The 23,836-nt window shown below is 42.7% G+C and overlaps 1 protein-coding gene across 1 annotated transcript in view; it reads right to left on the reverse strand.

Annotated features, from left to right (window-relative positions):
- The window catches only part of LOC126176787 (WD repeat-containing protein 91), a 193,204-nt gene extending 170,912 nt beyond the window's left edge, over positions 1-22,292 (reverse strand). Inside the window, exon 1 of the mRNA XM_049923959.1 lies at positions 22,011-22,292. Within this exon, the coding sequence (XP_049779916.1) occupies positions 22,011-22,130 (120 nt within the window). The 5' untranslated portion in view covers positions 22,131-22,292. The remainder of the gene's footprint in view (positions 1-22,010) is intronic.
- Positions 22,293-23,836: the final 1,544 nt, after the last annotated feature.

Raw genomic sequence — 23,836 nt, forward strand, 5'->3', positions numbered from 1 at the left:
CTAGACTGGGGGATGGAATCTGTGGCAGCCCATCGGATCTCAGGCCACTGTCTCCTGTGCACAATCCTTTTTGATCGAAAATAGCCTGTTGACTGTACAGCAACCAATTTGCCCTGTGAATAATCCATTTTCATGGTCTCATGTTGATCACTGTCTGACTCGGCAGACAGATCCACACTGGGAAGTGGCCACTAGAATGTAAATCTGTTGTCACTTCCCACTGAACCGAGTCTGCAATAGTTGAGGGAGCAAAAACAAAAGTCAGTGACTGAAAAAGCCCTGTAGCTGTGGAAGAATGTGTCATCTGACTCAAGTCCAGGAGGCAGATATTCTCATAATGGATGAGTCACTCAATAATTCGAACCCTGGAGCAAGTGACGGCCAAGCCCCACACTACATCGTGTGCACTGAAGCCCCCCAAAAGGAGGAATGGGTTCGGGACTGCCCAGAGGAGTTCTGTCAGTGCATCCGCATCCAAAGGATCATGAGGTGAAAGGTATAAACAACACACTGTGATGTTAAATAGTGCTAGGACTTTCTTGGTAACTGCTTGTTAGGAGGGACATGAGAGGAGTGGTATCTGTCATCACTGAAAACAGGTACTCCACCTTTAGCCCTGTCTCCAGTAATATCCTCTTTCGTGTAAGGGTGGTAACCCCCTAATGTAGAGGCATAGGTGACTTTGAAATGAGTTACTTGTAAGCAGATGCAGAATACGTCCTCCTGGACCAGGAGCTGTAGTTCTGCCAAATGCAAGCAGTGCCCATTTAAATTCCACAACACGGAAGTGTTGGAGCCATTGATTAGCAGTGGTTAGCCTTGTCCTTCTTCCTCGGAGGCAGTTATTTATCTGTGAAGTCAGGTGGAACATTAGCCGATGCCCATCTCTCCAGTTCCTCCAATTGGAAATCCATATCCTCAAGAGTAAAGTCCCCACCTGAGAGGAAGAAAGCTCACCAATCCGAACATTTAACTGCCACTTTCTTTGACTTTGAACTACTTTTTGAAGGATGTTTTTCTTTACTTTTGGGGGAATTGGTTGCTTGGGTTGAGAGGAAGGCTTAGTAGGTTTCTGATAGTGGGCAGCAGAATGTGCCTCAGGTTGTAAGCCCATCACCAATGTCTTCCAAATGATTTCTGGTTCAAGTGCACAGTATTCCCCGCAGGTACACCAACAAGTGCATGTGCTCGTACTTGAATCTGTGGTGTGAGCTCGTGTGGAGGCATCACATTTGACAATTGGCTTTATAAGGGCTGAAGCAAAAGAAGTAGCAAAACCCAGAGGTTGCATAGCTTCAAAAGCTTTCTTAGTGTCACCATAGCATATGCAGCTTGTGACTTCAAACTCCTGAATTATCGTAAACCTCAAATTTTCTGCTCCAAACTGAGTGACCCACAGAGCAGTTTATACATTCGGAGTACAAGAACTGCCCGATTTGTAGGCTGACAGGCCTGAAAGGCATCAGTTGCCAGTCATACCCCACAATGGTGAATTGTGTGCAGCATCTGTACCATTGGAAGTGATGCTGAGTTGTATGCGAGACTCCTGTAATCTAGACAGAACTGGACCAATGCTGTGTAGAGCCGTATCGGAGAAGAGTGGTCCACAACCCAGCTGGTCTTGTTGAGGAATTGAAGAGCATAGCAGTGGAACCAACATGTTTGCTTTAGTTGACAAAGATGGGGAAACCACGTCAACTGGGCATCAAAGACCAGTCCCAAAAAATGATGAGAGGCCATTGCATACCAGATAGGTATTAACTGTATGGTGGCATCACAAATGCATAATGCGGATCTTGGCAACTGAAAAATGGGAGACACGAGTAAGAGCTCAAGATTGTGCTCAGTGTATTACTCCGTGCAGTCACAAAAGAACAAAAATAAATGCAAAAGTCATCAGCATATAAAGAGGGTGACCCATACGTCCTGCAGCCACCACCAGACCATGGATAGCCACTGAAAGGAAAGGGACATTCAAAACAGAATTCTGTGGAATCCCATTCTCCTTCAGATGGAAGTTGCTACACTAGGTGCCAACCTCTAAAAGTGCGACTTGCAAAAAGATTCTGGATAAAACTCGGGAGCAAGCCACAGGGGCGTCAGTTATGTAATGCGGCAAGGATGTGGTGGTGTCATGTGGCAGATCGAAAAGATTGCAACAAGGTGTTGACAATGGGTGAAAGCCATTTGGGTAACAGACTCCAGGTGGACTGAATTATCTGCAGTAGAGCCACTTTGGCGAAAATCTATCAGAGTCGAAGCCGAAAGATCCCAGAATTCAAGAATCCAATACAAACTCTGAGTCACCATATGTCCCAGTTAATTGCAGAGGCCATTGGTTAAACTGATTGGATGATAGCTGTCCATCTGAAGAGGCACTTTGCCTGATTTCAAAACTGAAATATCAACACTTTCTCACCACTGGGAAGGGCCTTCCCCCTTGCTCCAAAGATGGTTGAAAGGGAAATACGGAAGCGTCCGATCCTGCCCGTCTGCTTTGACCCATGACATCACAAATATGGCAGAAACGACCATAAACCACGATCCCAATATGGCGCATATAAAGTCATTACGTACACATTATGGGGACAAAAATACATGGAAAAACAAACACACACATGTTCCACAAAAAGCCTAATGACACTAACGGGACAAGCGCAGGAAATAGGGGTTTTTTGGGTGGGGACAAACTAAATATAAACAAATTTAGACACACACCACCATACAAAACGACGAAAAGAACCGACATCACAAAACTCCCCAAATACCACTAAACACAATATCATCAGGAATCGGACACTTCCCTTGACCTATATAGCTCAACAGCAGCTCCCAATCCCGTAAATTAGGACCTAACACTTCCCTTGACCTATATAGCTCAAAAACATCTCCAGATACCAATACCAACATTCACAGCCACACATTGGGATCGAACACTTCCCTTGACCTGTTATCCTTACGACATCTCCACATACAGCCGTCCCTGGTCCGAGACGCCGGAACTTTAAGTAAGCCTCATTTCTTCACGACACACTGAACACTTTACAACTTCATCCAAAAATCCGAATAGTTGAAGAAATGTTATTAGAGACAACACACTGTCCCCATCATAGCCGACAACCGAAAACTGTTGACCCTGTCAGTCATATCCATACCTACCAAAGACATAAAAAAAGCAATTTACCAAAATTCACACACAACGCCACACTCGCAAACTAAACCAAAAACATCAGCTAACACACCACCAGAGAGCACCACCGATCGCATCAGAACGACACCTACAAACACGCCACTCTCACAAACTAAATTCCGTGCCGTCGTGACGTCACACACCACAACAGCCTTACGTCACGGGTCAAAGCCGATGGATGGGATCGGACACTTCAGTCGACCCGTTGAAAGGGGCAAGTACATGATGTTGGCTAGCCATAAATAAGTGTTGAAGCATTTGGTTAAGCACCTAGTCAAGTCCAGGAGCCACGTTGGGTCAGAGAGCAAGGGAACTGGCGAATACCCACTTGCTACACGGGGATTTATATGTCTCCAGGTGGTGAAGAATGGAAGATAAAGGTAGTCGTTCTAGGCAATGTTTGAGAACATGAAATATGTACAAACAGTAGACAGACACCGAGGTCAGAACAAAATGCTTAGCAACGGAGTCCAGACTGGTAAGGATAACAGCAGTCAGGGCAATTCCCAAACACCTATAGGAGGATGGCGGTCAAAAATGTCTTATCTCTGCCCATATCTGTGAAGAGAGAGTATGTGGCTCTATGGCAGCAACATATTGTTCCCAACAAATCTCTTTCTGGCACTTAAGAAGGTAATGGTCCTGAGCACAATGCTTTTTATTGTAAAGGGCAGGAGGTGGCTGCTCTTCGTAATGTTGGAGGGCACAACGGCAGTCTCCAATAGCTGCCGTAATTTTGGGGATCCGTCAACAGACATTCTTCCTTTGGGGAGAAACTGAGGAAGAAGAAATCACTGAGGCTGCTGTTGAATGGACGGTGTCGGTCAAATGCAGCACGGATTCATTAATGTCTGTGTGGTGGAGCAGCTGGCAAGCAAGCTGAGGAAAGGCATCCCAACCTGCACTAGGAAAGGTCCATCAGGAGGGGAGTGATGCTGGAAAATGGAAAATGATCACTGTTACACAAATTGTCATGAACTCCGCTTTGAATGGTGGGGAGGAATCCAGGGCTACAGATGGCACAGTCATTGGCTGAGAAAGTGACGTGTGCCACACTTAAGTGTGTGAGGGCTCCAGTGCTCAGAAGGCAGAGATCAAGCCCTGCCAGTAGGTCTCCAACAATCCTGCCCTTGTCAGTGGTCGCATTAGCACCCCACAGATGGTTATGGGTGTGAAAATTCCCATGAAAAAGGGGGGGAGGGAACAGTCGAATGACGGCAGGAAGCATATGAGGCTTGTCCGGAGGGGAGGAGATAAAGATTGCACATCGTTACCACATAGTCTAAATGGATCTGAACAGCCACCACTTCCAGCACAGTATGAAGAGGAACCCAGGAACTAACAATGTCTGTCCAGACCAACATACAGACACCAACTTGCTTGCTAAGGGCCAACCTAGTTCTGGCACAGCACAAGCAACAGAGTAGAGAGAAAGAAGAAACTGCAATTCTGGAAGATATGAGAGTAACCACTACATGTCCATTGAAGGACAGTAGTACAAGAGGCCGAATGGACATCAAATGGGCCAGAATTGGTCATTGTGCCAATTCGAGTGTCCGTCACTCGTAAGAATGGAATGACATCTATGAATGTAAGATCAGAACCTGATTGAGAGGAAGGGGGCAACACCTCCTGGGATGTCAGTGTATGGACTTGCTCGATGAAACAAATGCCATGGCATGCCATTAGTCCTGAGTTCCGTGTCAGATTGAAGCTCCCTTTGGAAAACAATGCTTGGGTCATATTTACAGACTGGTGAGGAGTAACGCTCGCTGTTTTCTAAGTGCTTGCATGTACAAAGGGAAGCCAAATGACTAGAGGTTTTAATCAGTAGGCAACCAGATTGCATCTTGCTAAGTGAGTCATTTTCACTAAACTTATCTTCGGTAAAAAAAAGGGAGTGGTTTGGTAGCTGTGAAAGTCCCCCTTGTCTTGGAACAAACCAAGTAACAGGGAAAGGGTTTCGTGCCAGAGAGTGGCCAGGGAGGGGAAAGCTGAGGAAGCAAAAGCAGGAGCAGGGAGAGAACCGTTCCTGTCAAAGAGACAGCCAAGGAAGAGTGGCCAGAAATATGGAGCCTAGCATACTTCATGTGCAGAGCATCTGCCCTGGTACCACCCACTACGATCAGGGGCCAACCCCTTGGGCACCATCCAGCTGCAGCAAGGGCTGCTGGGCACGGCCGTCATTGCCATGAGTTTCTATGCACCAAAAAGGCGAGCAACACACATACACTGACATCCCAGGGGGTGTTGCCCCCTCCCTCTCAATCAGGGTCACTCCTAGGCATACACAAGGCAGTGACAGCTCAGGAACCCTGTGTAGTCAGGGGGCTCAGCCGGAAGGGTGCATAACAGCAACACAGCACCACCACACGGACTGGCTACACGTGCTGGTGACCTAGTGTGGAGGGGGGGGGGGGGGGGGGGAGGGTAGGTGGGCTACAGGTGGTAAGGAAGGGGGAAGGTTGGGGGCGGGGGAGGGGAGAAACCCAAGCCGGAGACACTAGGCAGAGAGTTCTTCCCAAAATGGCTCACACTTTGGAAACAGAATTTAGAAAAGAACAGGGGTCAAACCTCAAAGGCGATGAGAAAAAGCAAACAAAACTGGAAATCGGGAGAGTGAAAAGGAATAGCAGATACTAGGGAATAGATGGGTCATCACAAGGGGAAATACCAAGGGAGAAAGAGTGGCCACGGAGCAGGAGGGAGAGGAGTTAGGGTGGGAAGGATTTGGATACGGGAAAGAGAATGCTGCCCAGGAGAGAAGAAAGCCTGCAACAGCTCGGGGCCTCATGCGTGCCCCACACGTACCACGAAAGAGCTGTGGGACTGATCACTGGAGGGTCTTGACCACTATGGCACCTCACTCAGTCTTGAAGATTAAATCATAATTAGGAGGCACGCACAGGGAAGAAAATTTGAAATAATTGGATTGCATAGCAAGTGCACTGTGACAACAATTGCTTTTAAGACTTGCTGAGGGAGAAATGTGAGGAATCCTATTAATTGTGAGTGAATGTATACACATGGCACTTAACTCTCTCCCCTTTGAATTTGTCTTTCTGTGGAGAGTGCAACCCATTAATACGTGGGAGTCGGAGTCTCTTAGATTTATCTATTGAAGGCCCAAGCACTGTGGTTTTTCCTGTGATAAGAGTCTTAATTCCTCCAAATAAGTGCTGAACACATTTAGATTCCAGTGTCAATGCAAGATTTTTATTGGAGGCATTTTCTATGCCTGGCTCCTTATCCTGCTGCTGAAAGTATAAGAGTGTGGCAGCTATGGTTCAACAGGAATACAACTATAAGCAAACCACCTCACAAGTACGACAGTAACATTCCAATAAACGCACCTCTGCCCCCCTCCTAACCCCCTTCCTCTTTTACTATGTTGTCACAAACAACACAATGATGAATTTACAGATCTCCAATATGCCGGAGGTGAGGCAGGGGAAATGGTCTTTAGTTGCGTTAGGAAGTCTCATTTATTTATTGGTGGTGACTAGTTTTGGACTTGCATCCATTCTCAAACCATTCCTCTTCTTAAGTGATTAATACAGATATGTATGCATGCATGTTGGTATAGATACTTTACCATTTAGACTATATGCTATGGTTGTCCACACATAACTGTATTCAGTCAATTGTGAGAATGTACGCAAGTCCAAAACTAGTCACCATCAATAAATAAAGGACACTTCCTAATGCAACTTACGACAGTACCCCAACAATTTTTTCATCAATGATGAATGCCCACCAATAGTAGCCTGAAGAATTTTACTCGACAATTCCATCTCTTCAAAATAAGAATAGAAAAACGGTCTTTCATCAATAAAGGCAATTCTGGTTTTGGGCGGTGTTCAGCCAGCTGAAAAAATAAGAATATTTCTGAAGTAGTAGTTCCTGGAAGTTGAAAATTGAAGAACATGATGCAGCTTAATAACATAAAAGATTTTACCTGAATGACAAATGCTGAATTACTGACAAAAAGATAAAATCAGTAGGTCCACACACATTGGTGGTGCCATATGTGGAACCAATGGACTGTAAGAAGTGTGGTTGGTAGAGTAATTGACACAGATGTTTGGGGTGAACATACGGCAAATGCATTAAGGGTTGGTTTTCCAAATTTGACACATGAAACTTGTCCCTTTCAAACTAGTGCAGTGCACCCATATCATAGATACTTAAAACAACGACAGTATGGACAACATGCAAATGCAGGAAGCTTGCCTTGCTCTAAAAAAGTAGGCAATCAAACATTATAATAAAATACAGCAGTTTTCTCAGCCTCACCATTCAGTAGTTTCATAATTTTTTACCTTCCATTACTTAATCATCACCATTTAGTAGTTTCATAATTTTTTTCCCTTCCATTACTTTATCATAAGACCATTCATGTTTTAATTTCTTAGTGCCAATATTCGTTGTATAATGACATGATACAACCTCTTAACTGAAATTAAGTGTACAGTGTTGTTAAACAACAACCGGATAGTCACCCAGTGTTTGGCACTTGAGGAGCTGTCCTGATCATTTGATTACTGATATTCCTATAAGGAGGATTCCATTTTGAGGATACTTGGCAGACGTGCAATTCACACAGCCACTGCTGCAAATACATGCTAAATACAGAACAAACTACTCAGAAGTTTCTTTTTCCCTTTTCAAGGCAACAAGTACATTTAGGAATGTATGTAGCCTGTTACTGTTGGCTGCTGTATCTTAATCTACCAACAGTTCCAGAAGATTGGCCTCCCAAGCTTTCATAGCTGGGTGGGTGGAAGAATCAACTAGCTCAAATGAAGCCAACAATATGAAAAATCCAAACACAAATAAAAAATCCAAAAAACCCCAGGTTCACTTGAGCAATTAATATATAAAGCAAGCAAACATAAGTAATGCATTAAAAACCAAATGAAAGAAAAAAATTACTTATCAACCAACCGACCACACACACACACACACACACACACACACACACACACACACACACAAACGAATGAACGGAACAAAATCCTCCAAACAACCCCAACCTCCCAATCCCCACCCTGTTTTACCAACCCCAACCCACCCAATAATCAATACCACTCCTAGACATTACACCAACAAAAACAGTTCTCAGAAAACAAAACAAATCAAAGTAGCTCCTTAAAGATGTAAAGTGAATGATGATAAAAATAATACATAAGTAAAACAATTTCTCTGATGGGCAAACTAGGCCTCATGAACCAGGTTCCCTGTCAGAAAGATCGACAAATATTGTCACAGTGACACTGCCATATATACAGGTCCCTGGTGTGAGTAGCTGGGACTCTAAGTAACTTCATACTCTCATTACACACGACACCACACATACTCAACAAACAAGCTGAACTCCTGCAAAAACCATTATATAATATCAATCTCTAACAGAAAACACTATTACATTTTGGTCCATACAAAACACACAGTATCTAACAGAAACACAAAAGCATAAGGCCCCAAATCAATAAATCAACGCATATCACTGGAAACACACAGCACACTCTTCCAGCAACAACTCCACAGAATGATTTCACAAAGTCACACAAAGACCAAGTATGGCACAAAACACAAACATCTTCAAACATGACCACATTACCAAAAGCAACAACATGCCATCTACAAACACCACCCAAATCAAAAACACAGCACCACAATGAAGTCACAAAACACAACACACTTATGTCATGGGTCAAAGCAGATGAATGGAAATGGATGCTCCCCTTGACCCAACAGAGAGAGAAATACACTCCCACATAATCAAAAATTTCTTATGTTTTTACCACCAGGGTCATTATGTATAACATACGTAGCTGGAAATAATGTTTCTCTTGACTTGCCTTTGAACACTTTTCACAGATCGAACTTCTTTTTGGGGTATCTACCACGGGTGTTTGTTGATCATATGATGCAGTCAAACTGATTCAGTAAATCTATGGTGAATCACACAGCTCTACTCAAACACTTTAATTTACCTAACTTGGCTTTAAATATTAAAACAATTTTCAAGGATTTGTTGAATGAGATTTTTACAAACAACACTCTTGCATTAGAACAGCTTATGTGAGGTGATCAGCTACTAGTCTTTGTACTGACATTAAATGATTGTATGCCATTATTGGCCAGAGAGGTTGTATGGTCATCTGGTGAAAGTCCTTCTCTTTGATCCCACTTTGACAAACTGCATGTCGATCAGGATCAGATGAAATGATTAGGACAACACAAACATCCAACCCCAAGGGAAAAAAAACTGTAACTCTGCTGGAAATCAAACCCAGGTTGCAGCAGTCTAGCAATTTGGAGGCAGTGACACTAACCACTAAACCACACATTGCGGATTAGTCTTTGTACTAACTGTTGATGACAATTAGATCAAATGCAACAATTTTCTATTGACATATTCTCTCTGAGTAGAGTTGCACTACTTGTAAATAGCCTTTGAAAGACTGATGTTATCTACCATGCCAGTCATATGCACTGGGAACATCAAAAAGAAAAATTTCTGGATGTGTAGCAGTGTAATTTTCTTTGTGTGTGTGTGTGTTTGTTTAAGAGAGGGCTAGATGAATACTGAACACAGTTAAGTGTAAATCACTGTAAGTACAGAAACAAAACCCTGAAGAAATCATATATCATTGTGAGAAGTCGCAATTATGATCCACAGAACATGTGAGTAACTAACATGTTAACAAAAATAATATAGTACCACATTTTTTTTTCAAGTTTTTCTCTGGCCCTTCACAAAAAGTGAAATGATTCACACCTTTTCCAGACAACAGAAAAAATATGTAATTTGGGAGTTGCTGCTTATGACATTAGTGACATTTTCTCAGCTCTCTTTCTCCATGTGGCCAGCCAGCTGAAGTATTAGCAATGTTGTCTAGCCAATATTTAGGTTACAGGGTGGGACATTGGGAGTATCAATTGGTGTAAACTTTCATAAGATATGTACCACAAATGTCAACTGGCTATTCAGTAACATGCCATCCAAATATCCACAATTTACCTTTCCACTTGAGTAATCTTTCAGCAGTAATACACGAAAATACAAACTACGGTCAAGGCAAGTGTCCAACTCCATCTGCATGCTTTGACCTCTTGCATAAATATGTTGTGTGCCATCATTGTGACACATTATTTTTGAGTCGAGTCGTGTTTGTATATGGTGTGTTGTTGTATTTGGTGGTGTGCTTTTGTAATGGATGCTCATATTTGAAGATGTTTGTGTTATGTATGGTATCTGAGCATTTGACATTGTGTAACTGTTCTGTGAAGTAGTTGATGGAAGAGAGAGCCGTGTTGCCAGTGAGTTATATTGGTTTACTGTCCCAGGGGCTTTTGCATTTATGTCTGTCAGTTATGATTAGTGTTGTGTGTTTTTTTAACAGATTGAAATGTTAGAGTGTTTTTCTTGATTTTTGTTAGAGATGAATATGACAAAAAAATTTAATAGTTAATTGCTCCGGGTTGCAATGGGCAATATATGATGACAAGGATAAGATTTTTGCAGTGCTGTGGCTCGAGTGTTGACTGTTTGAGGTATTATTTGTGTGATGAAAGTGAGAAGTTGAGTAGAGTCCTGGCTTCTCGGACCTGGCACCAGTATATGTTGCGGTGTCACCGCGACAATGTTCAGCAAACTATCCGACAAGGAACCTGGTTGGCTGGTTTAAAAGAGGGGGAAAGGGACCAGACTACGAGGCGGTCATCGGTCCCTTGTTCCTAATAAAACAATGCCACAAGTGTGGGAATAAAACAGACGAGACATATAACACAAAACAGAAAGAAAGAAAAGACCACAAGAATGAAGGAAAGGCAACAGATGCTAAACGGAACAAAAGAGGACAAGAGAACAACAGAGAGATGCAAGAAACAGTTAGAGAGTAAAACAAGGAAGCAGATTACAGTGGCTGGCCGACTACGAAAATAAAAAGGAAAAGCCAGCCACCCTGTAACACATTAAAACCTCCACCCTAAAAGCGCTACAGTGGAGGACACAGAGGGACAAAGGACATGTGCTAAAACTTAGATCAAATGATAAAACCCATCCTCACAGATGAAATGCAAAACCAAATCAGCCGATGAGGCGTTGTCTGCTAAAATCGATGCTAACGAGTCAGGCAACCGATGATGATATCGCAGGGCAGCCAAAGAAGGACAGGGCAGAAGAATATGGGTCACTGTCAACTGAGCGCCACATCGACACTGAGGTGAGTCTTCACGGTGCAGGAGGTAGCCGTGGGTCACCAGGTATGGCCAAACGGGAGCTGGCAGAGAACCACAGAGTCCCTCATCGAGAACTTCCACACATTCGTGGTCCTCTTAATGGCTCAGAGTTTGTTATGCATACTGAGATTTTGCCATTCCGTCTCCCAAAGCTGAAAAACCTTGCGACATAACAACAAATGCAGGTCAGTTGCGGGGATGCCCGTCTTCAGAAGTGGTTTTCGTGTAGCCTGTTTGGCCAGCCTGTCAGCAAGTTCATTTCCTGGGATTCCTATGTGACCATGGGTCCAGACGAACACCACTGAATGACTGGACCATTCCAGGGCATAGACGGACTCCTGGATGGATGCTACCAAAGGATGACAAGGGTAGCACAGGTCGATAGTTCTCAGGCTGCTCAAAGAGCCAGTACATAAAAGAAAAGACTCTCCAGAGCACGAACAAACATGCTGAAATGCATGAGAAATGGCCACCAGCTCTGCAGTGAATACACTGCAGCCATGAGGTAAGGAATGCTGTACAATATGGCCACTGTGAACATAGGCAAAGCCAATGTGACCATCACCCATCGAGCCGTTGGTGTAAACCACTTCAGACCCCTGGAACACATCAAGAATCGAGAGGAAGTGACAGCAGAGAGTCGTAGGGTTAACGGAGTCCTTAGGGCCACGTGAAAGGTCCAGACAAAGCTGCAGTCGAGACGTACACCGTGGAGGTGAACGTGAATGGATCGCAAGTAGAAGTGGTAAAGGGAAGGACTCCAGTTCGGAGAGAAGGGACCGCATGCGCACCGAAATCGTTAGCCCCGACCTGGGCCACCGATGCAGGAGATGGACTGCCGTGGACAGGAAAAGGAAACGGTAATTTGGAGAACTACGAATGTGTGCTGCGTAACTGGCAAGCAGTTGTGCACGTCTGATCTGCAATGGAGGGACGCCAGCCTCCACCAGTACACTGGTCACCGGACTCATCCTAAAAGCTCCTGTCATTAGTCGAACCCCACAGTGGTGCACAGGGTCGAGTAAATGAAATGCCGAGGGTGCTGCTGAACCATAAACCACACTCCCACAGTCAATTCGGGATTGGACAAGGACTCTGTGGAGCTGCAGCAGTGTAGAGCGATCTGCACCCCGATTTGTGTTGCTCAGGCAACAGAGGCCATTGAAGTGCTCCCAGCACTCCTGCTTAAGCTGACGAAGATGATCAAGCCAAGTCAATCGAGCATCTAAAACAAGTCCTAAGAATCAATATGCGAGTGGATCGTCATGAAGGTAAAGTTTTGGGTCTGGATGAAAGGTACAACACCAACAGAAGTGCACGACACAAGACTTTGCAGCTGGAAACTGGAAGCCGTAGGCTAGAGCCCGTGACTGTGCCTTGTGGATGGCTCCCTGTATGTGACGCTCAGCAACAACAGTACTGGAGCAGCAGTACGAAATGCAGAAGTCATCTGCATCCAGAAAAGTTGAGACAGAGAGCCCGAAAGCTGCTGCTAGACCGTTAATGGCCACTAAAAATAGTGAGACACTCAATACAGAGCCCTGCGGGACTCCGTTCTCCTGGAGAGGGATGGAACTATGGGAGGCAGCAACTTGGACACCAAAAGTACGGAGCTACAGGAAGTTTTGGATAAAAATCGGGAGCGGGCCCCAGAGACGCCACTCGATGTTGGCATCTGGAAAAGGCTGTTCGGATGGCAGACTCGAGGGACACAAGATTCTCAGCAGTAGAGTGACCCTGGCGGATGCTGCCCTAACGTGGAGCCAGTAGGCCAGGTTACTCCAGGACCCAACCCCAACCGCCAACATACCATACATTCCAGCAGCTTACAAAGTATGTCGGTGAGGCTGATGGGCCAATAGCTATTCACATCAAGCCAGTTTTTACCACGTTTGAGCATAGGAATGATAGTGCTCTCCCACCAGTGCAATGGAAAGATGCCAACGCACCAGATCTGGTTGAAGATGACGATGAGATGTCGCTTGTAGTCAGATGAGAGATGGCCGTGGATCCGATCAGGCCCAGGAGCTGTGTTGGGGCAATGTGTGAAGGCACTGAGAAGCTCCCACTCTGTAAATGGGGCATTATAGGATTCTTTGTGGCGTGTAGTGAATGAGAGGACGTTCCCTTCCAGCCATCATTAAACAGTGTGAAAGGCTGGAGGGTAATTCTCTAATGCAGAGGCTCGAGCAAAGTGCTCAGCAATCGCATTTGCATCAGTAGATAACATGCCATTTATGTTGACACCAGGAACACCTGTTGGGGTCTGGTACCCGAAAAGATGTTTGATCTTTGCCTAGACTTGGGAAGGTGACGTATGGCACATAGTGGACGACGTATCTCTCCCAACACTCCTCCTTCCGTTGTCTGATAAGTTGGCGAATGCAAGCATGGAGCCGTTTAAATGCTATGAGGTGCTCCAGGGAAGGGTGTCACTTATGCCGCTGTAGAGCTCGCTGACACTCCTTAATTGCTTCAGCGACTTCCGGTGATCACCAAGGGACTGCCTTTTGCCTTGGGCACCCTAAAGAGCGAGGGATCACATTTTCTGCCACAGAAACAATTGTTGTAGTCACCTGCTCAACCATCACATCGATGTTACCACGTGGGGGAGATTCAACAGTGACAGCAGAGATGAAAGTTTCTGAGTCAGGGAACCTAGTTCAAGATAGCTAGATGGATCATCTGATAAACTGGTTTACTTAAATATCATTTTTGTTGTCATTCGTCTTGACATCTTTGAGGAGTTTCTTTCTATTTCTGAGGACTGGCTTGGTGTTGGGTTGTTTGGGGTTGATTAAAAGGTGTGGGGTTTGGGTTTGTTTAGAGGATTCTGTTCTGGTTTTGGTTGTGTGTGTGTGGAGCAGCATGTGGGGGGAGAATGGTCTACACAGCTCTATTTTTCAGTCATTTTAGCTGGTAAGTGAATTTGTGTGTGATTTGATTTTTAATGCATTAGTTATGGTTTGTTCGTTTTGGAGTACAGTTTTTTCATTCATATGTTAATTGGTTAAGTGAAATCTCTCAGTTTTGGGTTTTTGATTTGTGTGTGATGTTTTGGTATTTTTCACTGCGTTTGAGCTGTGTAGGTGAATGGAATTTTGCGATATCACCTTTTTGGAGCTGCACATGTCAGTTTTTGGTATTGAGGCCTTTCTTTGAGCAATATAGGTGAAGAAAATTCTGTAATACCACCTTTTGGAGTTGCATTTATTGGTTTTTTGGTATTGTGGGCTTTGGTTGAGCTAAATAGGTGATGGGAATTTTGTGATACCGTGTTTCACAGTTGCATGTGTTGGTTTTTTGGTATGGATGGTTTACTTTGAGCTATATAGGTAAAGCAGAATGTACGATTCCTGTGATTTCCATGTTTGTAGTGTTATGTCATATGATGAGTATATTTTGTGTTTGATCTTGTGGCTAATATTTGTTTAGGATGGTGTATTCAGCTTGTCCTCACCCTAAACTCCCTACCTTCCCACAATTGTTCCGTTAGTTTCTTTATAATGCTGGAGTGAAATATTCTTGTGTAGTTTTTATTTTTGTTAGTGTGTGTATGTAGTGATGTTATGGTGGACATATTGTGGAGCTCATACACTATGTGATCACCCCGGACACCCCCAAAAACATACGTTTTTCATATTAGGTGCATTGTGCTGCCACCTTCTGCCATGTATTCCATATCAGCGACGTCAGTAGTCATTAGATATCGTGAGATAGCATAATGGGGCACTCTGCAGAACTCATGGACTTCAAACATGGTCAGGTTATTGTGTATCACTTGTGCCATGTGTCTGTATGCGAGATTTCCACACTCCAAAACATACCTAGGTCCACTGTTTCTAATACGATAGTAAAGTGGGAATGTGAAGAGACACGTGCAGCACAAAAGGGTACAGGCTGACCTCGTCTGTTGACTGACAGAGACATCCAACAGTTGAAGAGGGTCATAATGTGTAATAGGCAGACATCCATCCAGACCATCACACAGGAATTCCAAACTGCATCAGGATCCACTGCAAGTACTACAACAGTTAGGCGGGAGGTGAGAAAACTTGGATTTCTTGGTCGAGCTACTACTCATAAGCCACACATCACACTGGTACATGCCAAACAATGCCTTGCTTGGTGTAAGGAGTGTAAACATTGGGTGATCGAACAGTGGAAAAACATTGTGTGGAGTGACAAATCACAGTACAGAGTGTGGCGATCAGATGGCAAGGTGTGGGCATGGCGAATGCCCAGGGAATGTCATCTGGCAGCGTGTGTAGTGCCAACAGTAAAATTCGGAGAAGGTGGTGGTGGTGGTGTTACAGTGTGGTCATGTTTTTCATGGAGGGGGCTTGCACCCCTTGTTGTTTTGCATAGCACTATCACAGCACAGGCCTATGCTGATGTTTTAAGCACCTTCTTGCTTCCCACTGATGAAGAGCAATTTGGGGATGGTGAATGCATCTTTCAACATGAACAAGAACCTATTCATAATGCAGGGCCTGTGGCATACTGGTTACATGATAATAACATCCCTGTAATGGACTGGTCTGCACAGAGTCCCGAACTGAATCCTATGGAACACCTTTGGGATGTTTTGGAACGCTGACCTCACCGACCAACATCGATACCTCTCCTCAGTGCAGCACTCCATGAAGAATGAGCTGCCATTTCCCAAGAACCCAGCACCTGATTGAATGTATGCCTGCAAGAGTGGAACCTATCATCATGGCTAAGGGTGGGCCAACAACATACTGAATTCCAGCATTAGCAATGGAGGGCACCACGAACTTATAAGTCATTTTCAGCCAGATGTCCGGATACTTTTGATCACACAGTGTATAATACTAGGTACAGAAAGCTGGTTGAAACCTGGATTTGAGACCAGTGAGATTTTCACGGAAAATTTAAGTGTATATTGAAAGAATGGTTTATCCACCGAGATTGAAATTGAAGCTGCATGTGAGATTGTTTGGGCAACGGCATAACATAATAATTGGATCCTTCTGTCACCCACCAGACTCCTCTCCTGACGTAACTGAAAACTTTAGAGAAAACTTCAGTACACTCGTACATAAGTTCCCCAACCATACTGTCATTATCAGTGGAGACTTTAACCATCCAACAAATCTAACAATTAATTGGCAAAATTAGAGTTTTGTTAGTGTTGGGCACAATAAGACATCTTGTGAAACTTTACTAAACGCCTTCTCAGAAATCTACCTAGAACACACAGTTAGAAACAACACTCATGGTGGAAATATATTGGATCTAATGGCAACAAACAGACCTGCACACTGAGGATTCCCACATCAAAACTGGTATCAGTGACCATGACACGGTCACGGCAACAATGATTACTAAAGTACAAAGAACAACTAAAACAAGCAGAAATATATATATGTTCAGTAAACTAGATAAAAGATCAGTAGTGTCACATCTCAATGAGGAACTTGAAACTTTCAGCACATGTCAAGAGCATGTAGAGGAACTCTGGCTCAAGTTTAAAAGAATAGTTGACCATGCACTGGATATATATGTACCCAGTAGAATAGTTCATAATGGAGGGAACCTCAACGGTAAACAGTCACTCTAAACAAACTTCTAAAGAAACAGAGATTACTGCATACTAGGCATAGGACTATAGATAGAGAGATGCTGAATGAAATGCATTTGGCTGCCAAGAGAGCAATGCGTGATGCCTTTAATGACTACCATAGCAGAATATTGCCAAATGATATTCCACAAAATCCAAAGAAATTCTGGTTGTATGTAAAGGCTGTTAGTGGCACCAAAGTTAAGAGTCCAGTCCCTAGTGAATGAGACAGGAACTGAAATTGAGAGTAACAATGCAAAAGCTAAAATGCTCAACTTCATTTTCAGATGTTCCTTTACACAGGAAACTCTGGAGAATTGCCCCCATTTAATCCCCATGCCACTGAAAAGACGGATGACATAAGTATTAGTGTCAGTGGTGTTGAGAAACACCTGAAATCGTTAAAACTGAACAAAGCTCCAGGCCCTGATGGAATCCCTGTCAGATTCTATACTGAATCTGTGTCTGAGTTAGCTCCTCTTCTAACTATAATCTATCGTAGATCCCTCGAACAAAAAACCGTGCCCAGTACTTGGAAAAAGACACAGGTCACACCTGTCTCCAAGAAGGGTAGTAGAAGTGATCTACAAAACTACTGTCCAATATCCTTGACATCGATTTGTTGTAGAATCTCAAAACATATTCTGAGCTCAAATATAAGGAGGTATCTTGAACAGAATGACCTAGTCAATGCCACCCAGCATGGATTTCAAAACCATTGATCATGTGAAATTCAAGTCAGACTTTTCTCACATAACTTACTGAAAGCTTTGGATCAAGGCAACCAGGTAGATGCAGTATTTCTTTATTTCCAAAAAGCAATTGACTTAGTACCTTGCTAATTGTCAAAAGTATTGTCATATGGGGTATCAAGTGAAATTTGTGACTGGATTGAGGACTTTTTGGTAGGGAGGACACGGCATGTTATCTTGGATAGAGAGTCATCGTCAGGTGTAGAAGTAACTTCGAGTGTGCCCCAGGGAAGTGTACTGGAACCCTTGCTGTTCATATTGTACATTAATGATCCTGCAGACATATCAATAGTAAAATCAGGTTTTTTGCAGATGATGCAGTTGTCTATAATGAAGTACTATCTGAAAGAAGCTGCATAAATATTCAGCCAGATCTTAATAACATTTCAAAGTGGTGCAGAGATAGGCAACTTGCTCTAAATGTTCAGAAATGTAAAACTGTGCACTTCACAAAATGAAAAAACGTAGTATTCCATAATATCAATGAGTCACTGCCGGATTCACCAACTCATACAATAACCTGGGTGTAACACTTTGTAAGTATATGAAATGGAATGATCAGATAGGTTCAGTTGTGAGTAAAGCAGGTGATAGACTTCAGTTTATTGGTAGAATACTGGGTAAGTGCAATCAGTCTACAAATCACCATGCAACCAGTTCTAGAACACTGTTGAATACGTGGGACCCATACCAGATAGGACTGACAGTAGACATTGAATGTATACAGAGAAGGGCAGCACGAATGATCACAGATTTGTTTAATCCATGGGACAGTGTCACAGAGATACTGAAGGAACTGAACTGGAAGACTCTTGAAGACAGACGTAAAGTATGCCGAGAAAATCTTTTAAAGTTTCATGAACTGGCTTTAAATGATTACTCTGGGACAACACTACAACCCCCTACAAATTGCTCACACAGGGTAAGATTAGAATAATTACTACATGCACAGAGGCATTCAAATAATCATTCTTCCCATGCTCCATATGTGAATGGAACAGAAAGAAAACCTAGTAACTGGTACAGTGGGATGTACCCTCTGCCATGCATTTCATGGTGGTTGGCAGAATAGGAATATATATTGTACATGCTGGTAGTAAGGGTGGTCACCATCTTGATGACATCATGGTCAAAGCCGATGGGTCAAACCAGACACTTTTCTAATGCCACAAACTCATGTAAAATGACTACAGTCACTTGCTCCTACTCTCTCTCTCTCTCTCTCTCTCTCTCTCTCTCTCTCACACACACACACACACACACACACACACACACACTTATGAATACAGATCTGTGCTAGTCTTCCTACAAGTCAAATCAGTGGCAAGTATTGCTCCTGTGAATCTTGGACAGTCCACACCTTTGTGAGAGAGGTACTTTTCACAAATGTAGCCTACCTGTGGAAAAAAAAAAAAACTTTGTTCATTTTATTTACCAGTATCAACTGGGTTGATCATTGAAAACAGAACAAAACAAAAATGAACTGAAGTGCAAACTGGCAGTGAATCACCAGAGAAAGTGTAACTCTCTCCAAAACAGTGTTTCAAACTCTCAATGTTTATCTTTGGTGTCTAAAGCACAACAAATAGCCATTTAGGCACACATTGCAGCATGATTCACTATAAAAATTTGCTGCTGCTTTTCTCCTATGGTTGCTAGTTATGCACAGGCTCTGCTATCGGGCTGCAGGACTAAATCGTCTAATTAGAGTGAATAGTGACCAGTGACAAATTAGGTATTGTATAGAATACTCTCCATTCCTTCGTCTGTCCCAGAGGCACTAGTACTGCAGCTAAATTGGTGTGTCAGAATATAATTTTGAACTGTAGCAAAGGACCATTGGCAGACTAAATTTGTGAATTGGGTCTCGCACTTGTGCTACAAAAGCAAAAATCCAAGACCCAAGCCTGATCAGATACACAGTTATAATATATTTAGATGAGTCACTGACACTGTTGGGGTATGTCAAGAAAATGTTGTTGTAGCCACAATACAGTAGAATATTGCTGTTGAGGGTATAAACAGCAATAATGTCTCAAAACTTTCCTCCTGCACCCAAACTGAAGCAACTTGACATGTACATTTTGCTTCCATGGGGATCCACGGCCTCTAGGTGTTTAATAAAAGAATATATTGTCCGTTGTAAGCTTTACTGTGCTTTATTAAAAATGCACTATTAGCTAATTTCGGCCATGAGTCATTATTAAGCACGACTGCTATGTCATGTATTACATATCACGCTTATCACTTTCTTTTATGTCACATATATAAAACCACATGTTAGTTAGTTGGTTAATATTTCTATTATTTACCCCATTCCCTTAAATGGTACAAAATGCTTATGCTATATTTTTAGATTTATTTGCTCCTATTCAAGAATTCATCTATGATATAGAAGGAGTTGTCAAAGTGATATGATTTCAATTTATTTTTGAAGCTATTACAGCTGTCTGTCAGACATTTTATTTCATCTGGTAATTTGTCAAACACTTTTATAACAGCATATTTTACCCCTTTTCTGTGCCAAAGATAGGTTGAGTAAAGGATAGTGTAAGTCTTTCTTTTTTCTGGTATTATAATCATGAATGTCACTGTTGTTTTTAAACTGCTCCATGTTGGTGAGAACAAATTTCTTTAGCGAGTAAATGCACTGTGAGGCTGTTGTAAGAATTCCCAATTTTTTAAAAAGATGCCTACAAGATGTGTGACTATGAGCCCCACACACCTAAAAAACATGTCTGCCTGGTCCCATTAACAACAGGGATCACCCCTTGTGACTGTGAACCCCCTTACAGTTTCTGCAAATAGAGAAGCTAACTTATTTTCCCCCATCCTATTCAGGTACAGGCCGTGTGTAGCGTATCCCCACCTACCAATAGCATTTACTGGAACAACACTTATGTGAGATTTTGCCAGAGTCTGGAGCATCCTGTTCAGCTCAGTGTTAACATGCCTTACAGTAGTGTTTACCCAGGGCTGACCATGGCGCTCAAAGACCTCCACAAACCCCACATTTGTGCGCTCAGTTTCTGGTCCTATTTTATCCAGGTCACTCCTAAAACTGTATCTTGGATTCGTAGCCAGGCTGTTTCCTGCTCCCCCAACTATAATTACGTGATCTTTCTTCTCAAAGTCCCTACATAGCTGACCTAAGTTTTCTGTCACCTGGCTAAGACTAGCACTTGGTTTCACAAAACTTGTGACCTCGTACCCTACACCTAATTTCTCCTGAAGCTGCTGGCCCACACCCCTCCCATGACTGCTGACTAAAAGCAGCATTGTTCTTTTCCTATTCTCGTTTGATCCTGACCTGTCTTTTTTTCTTTAAGGTAATATTCTGCTTCAACCTAGTTTCAACTACATCTGGATGAGGCCCTTCCTCCACTTCAGATAGCATGCCAAACTGATTTACTAATTGAATTTCTGGAGTTTTTTCAAGTGTTTCCCTTTTTAGCCCTTTGCTTGCTACCTTTTCCCAGTTCCCAGTGTCTTTTTCCTCCCTTAGCCTACATAGGTCCAATTCCAAGTTTGCGTTTTCTAATTCAGCCTTAAGGGCACAAATTTTTGCCTCCTGTTCAGCGATTTTTTTTGTCCTTTCTACATAACCTACATTGCCATGGAAGAGGCACATTTTCTACCCTTGTTTCCTCGCCGCTACATTCGCCCCAATGAAACCATAACTTACAGTCTACACAGAACACCACCTCTTTCAAATTACTACGGCAACCGCCACATTTTCGACGGAGTACAGCTGCTGGTTTTATATATGCGACATAAAAGAATGCGATGAGCACGATATGTAATAAATGAGATAGCAAATGTGCTTCATAACGCCTCACAGCCGACATTAGCTAATAGCACGATTTTAATAAAGCACAATACAGCTTACATCGGTCAATGTATTCTTTTATTAAACTTACTGGTGATATAAAAAAACCTACGGGCCATTTATGTCATAGAAATAAGTGACAAATGAGATCACACTACAAAATGCACCGTATTTATGGAAAATACGAATTATTTACGTTAATTTTGACAATTACAATGGCATTTTATAAAAATTGAAAGTGCGTTCCGCTGGTCAGACTGATAGTTCACCACAAGTTATTCCAGCAAAATTTATACACAAAATAGTTACTACCCGGGCCTATGAATTACAACACGGCTATAACACGAGTTGAGAAACATTTCCTGAGGAACTGAAGAAGCATGATATGAAAACACCTCTTACCCGAAAACCTTTATCCTTTTCGATCTTCAGATCAGAGTCAAAGGCTTTTAATGTGCTGCTGAATCCTCTAAACACGAGATATTCTCTAATTAATTCATCCAAGTACTGTACATGAGACATTTTCTGAGTAATTTGCTTTCAGTGACAACAACAATAAACGTCTTCACATGCTCTTCGATGATAACGCATCCAACTCAGTATCTCCATACACACAACACAACACCTACTACGCTTTTGACAACTGACGCAGTTTACATAAACAAAGCCAGAGATGTGTATAAGCTAAAATTTTCTGACAGTCATCTGATTAATCGATACACGATTCGAGTTATAGCCAGCACGATAGCCAGTTATAGCACAGTGTGACTATATAGCACACTGTGGTTATAGCTATTCAACGCTCAAAGTCGTATACAGGGGACATTTTTGACATGGCCTCAATTTTAAATGATTCAGTTATGCGAGAATTTTTACATTAAACGTGTTTAAGGTCGAAAAGGGTGATTTATTGTTGAGTAAGGCAGCTTCGTTATGATTTTAGTTAAGTTAGTTGCATTTTTCATTTGAGGTCGCTTCCATTAAGGTTTTGATATATACTAAAGCGCCATTATCTTCACTTTATAATAGACACACGGCCAAAATGGCAATAGTTGGTTGTACAAATAAATAACAGTATAGTAAAAAAGCAAGCATGATTTCATTTAAATACTAGTCACTGCACCTAGTATCAGCTTGGTTTGTGTGGACAGTACAATGTATTGCAAAGGCAGTGATGAGTGCAAAATACACACACACACACACACACACACACACACACACACACACACGTATATGGCGGAGTATATGGTGTGAATCACCTAAAACTTGCACCGCAAATATGGTGGAAATAGTAGGTGCTACTGAGGTGCGGTCTTCACAAAATGGAATGGTATTCAAAGGCTCGTATTTTTAGCTTATAATAGATTTTAATAGTATTTAGAAAGTGTATTTTTGTGCAAACATACACTTTTTTAAATGGAACAGTGCCTAGAGACACAAACAGACTAAAAGTAGGGCAAATTAGAATATCAGTGGTTTTGTTGCAGGATTCAAGTGTGAGTCGTTTACAAGATATTGTATTTTGAAAAGTTCCCACACTGACTCTTGTACAATATCTGTGATAGCGCACACAAAAGAACAACAGAAGTACATCCACTAGTTATGTGTATTTTGACCAATAACGAGACAACTGATCATCACAGGTTGTGTTGAAAATGACCACTGGCACTGGCAATACAAGCTTCCAGTCTGGTATGGAACGACTGCTGCACACATGCTAGCATTTCAGCGTGGATGTCTGAGCAGGCTGCAGTAAGACGCCACTGCGCATCATCGGGCGTTGTTGATATGCCCTTGTAAACAGTCATTCAGCTTTCCCCACAGAAAAAAAGTCTACAGCTGCCAAGATACTGGTCTTCTGCGTCCAATCTTGGAAACAATTAAAGAAGACATGCTGTAGTACTTCATGCACTATGGGCTGGACAGCCACCATGATGGCATCGCAGGTTCCTCCTAGACGAAAATTTCTAGCATCCAAGGAAGACGGTTTGTTAGCAGGCTGCAGTACACTGCATGTTCAGTGTTCCTTCTATGAAACACAGGCCTAAGACCCAACATTTCACTAGCCCACACCACACGTCCCCGCCCCGTGGATGCTGATGTTCCAGCTGAGGAAGTCAACGGGGATTGTCAACAGACGAATAGTGCATGTTTCGGTGGTTTATCTGGCCATGATTGGTAAATGTGGCTAAATAAAATACATGATACACCTGAAGTGGCCTATCTTA

Source organism: Schistocerca cancellata, chromosome 3 (genome assembly GCF_023864275.1).
Source record: "Schistocerca cancellata isolate TAMUIC-IGC-003103 chromosome 3, iqSchCanc2.1, whole genome shotgun sequence".
NCBI lineage: Eukaryota > Metazoa > Arthropoda > Insecta > Orthoptera > Acrididae > Schistocerca > Schistocerca cancellata.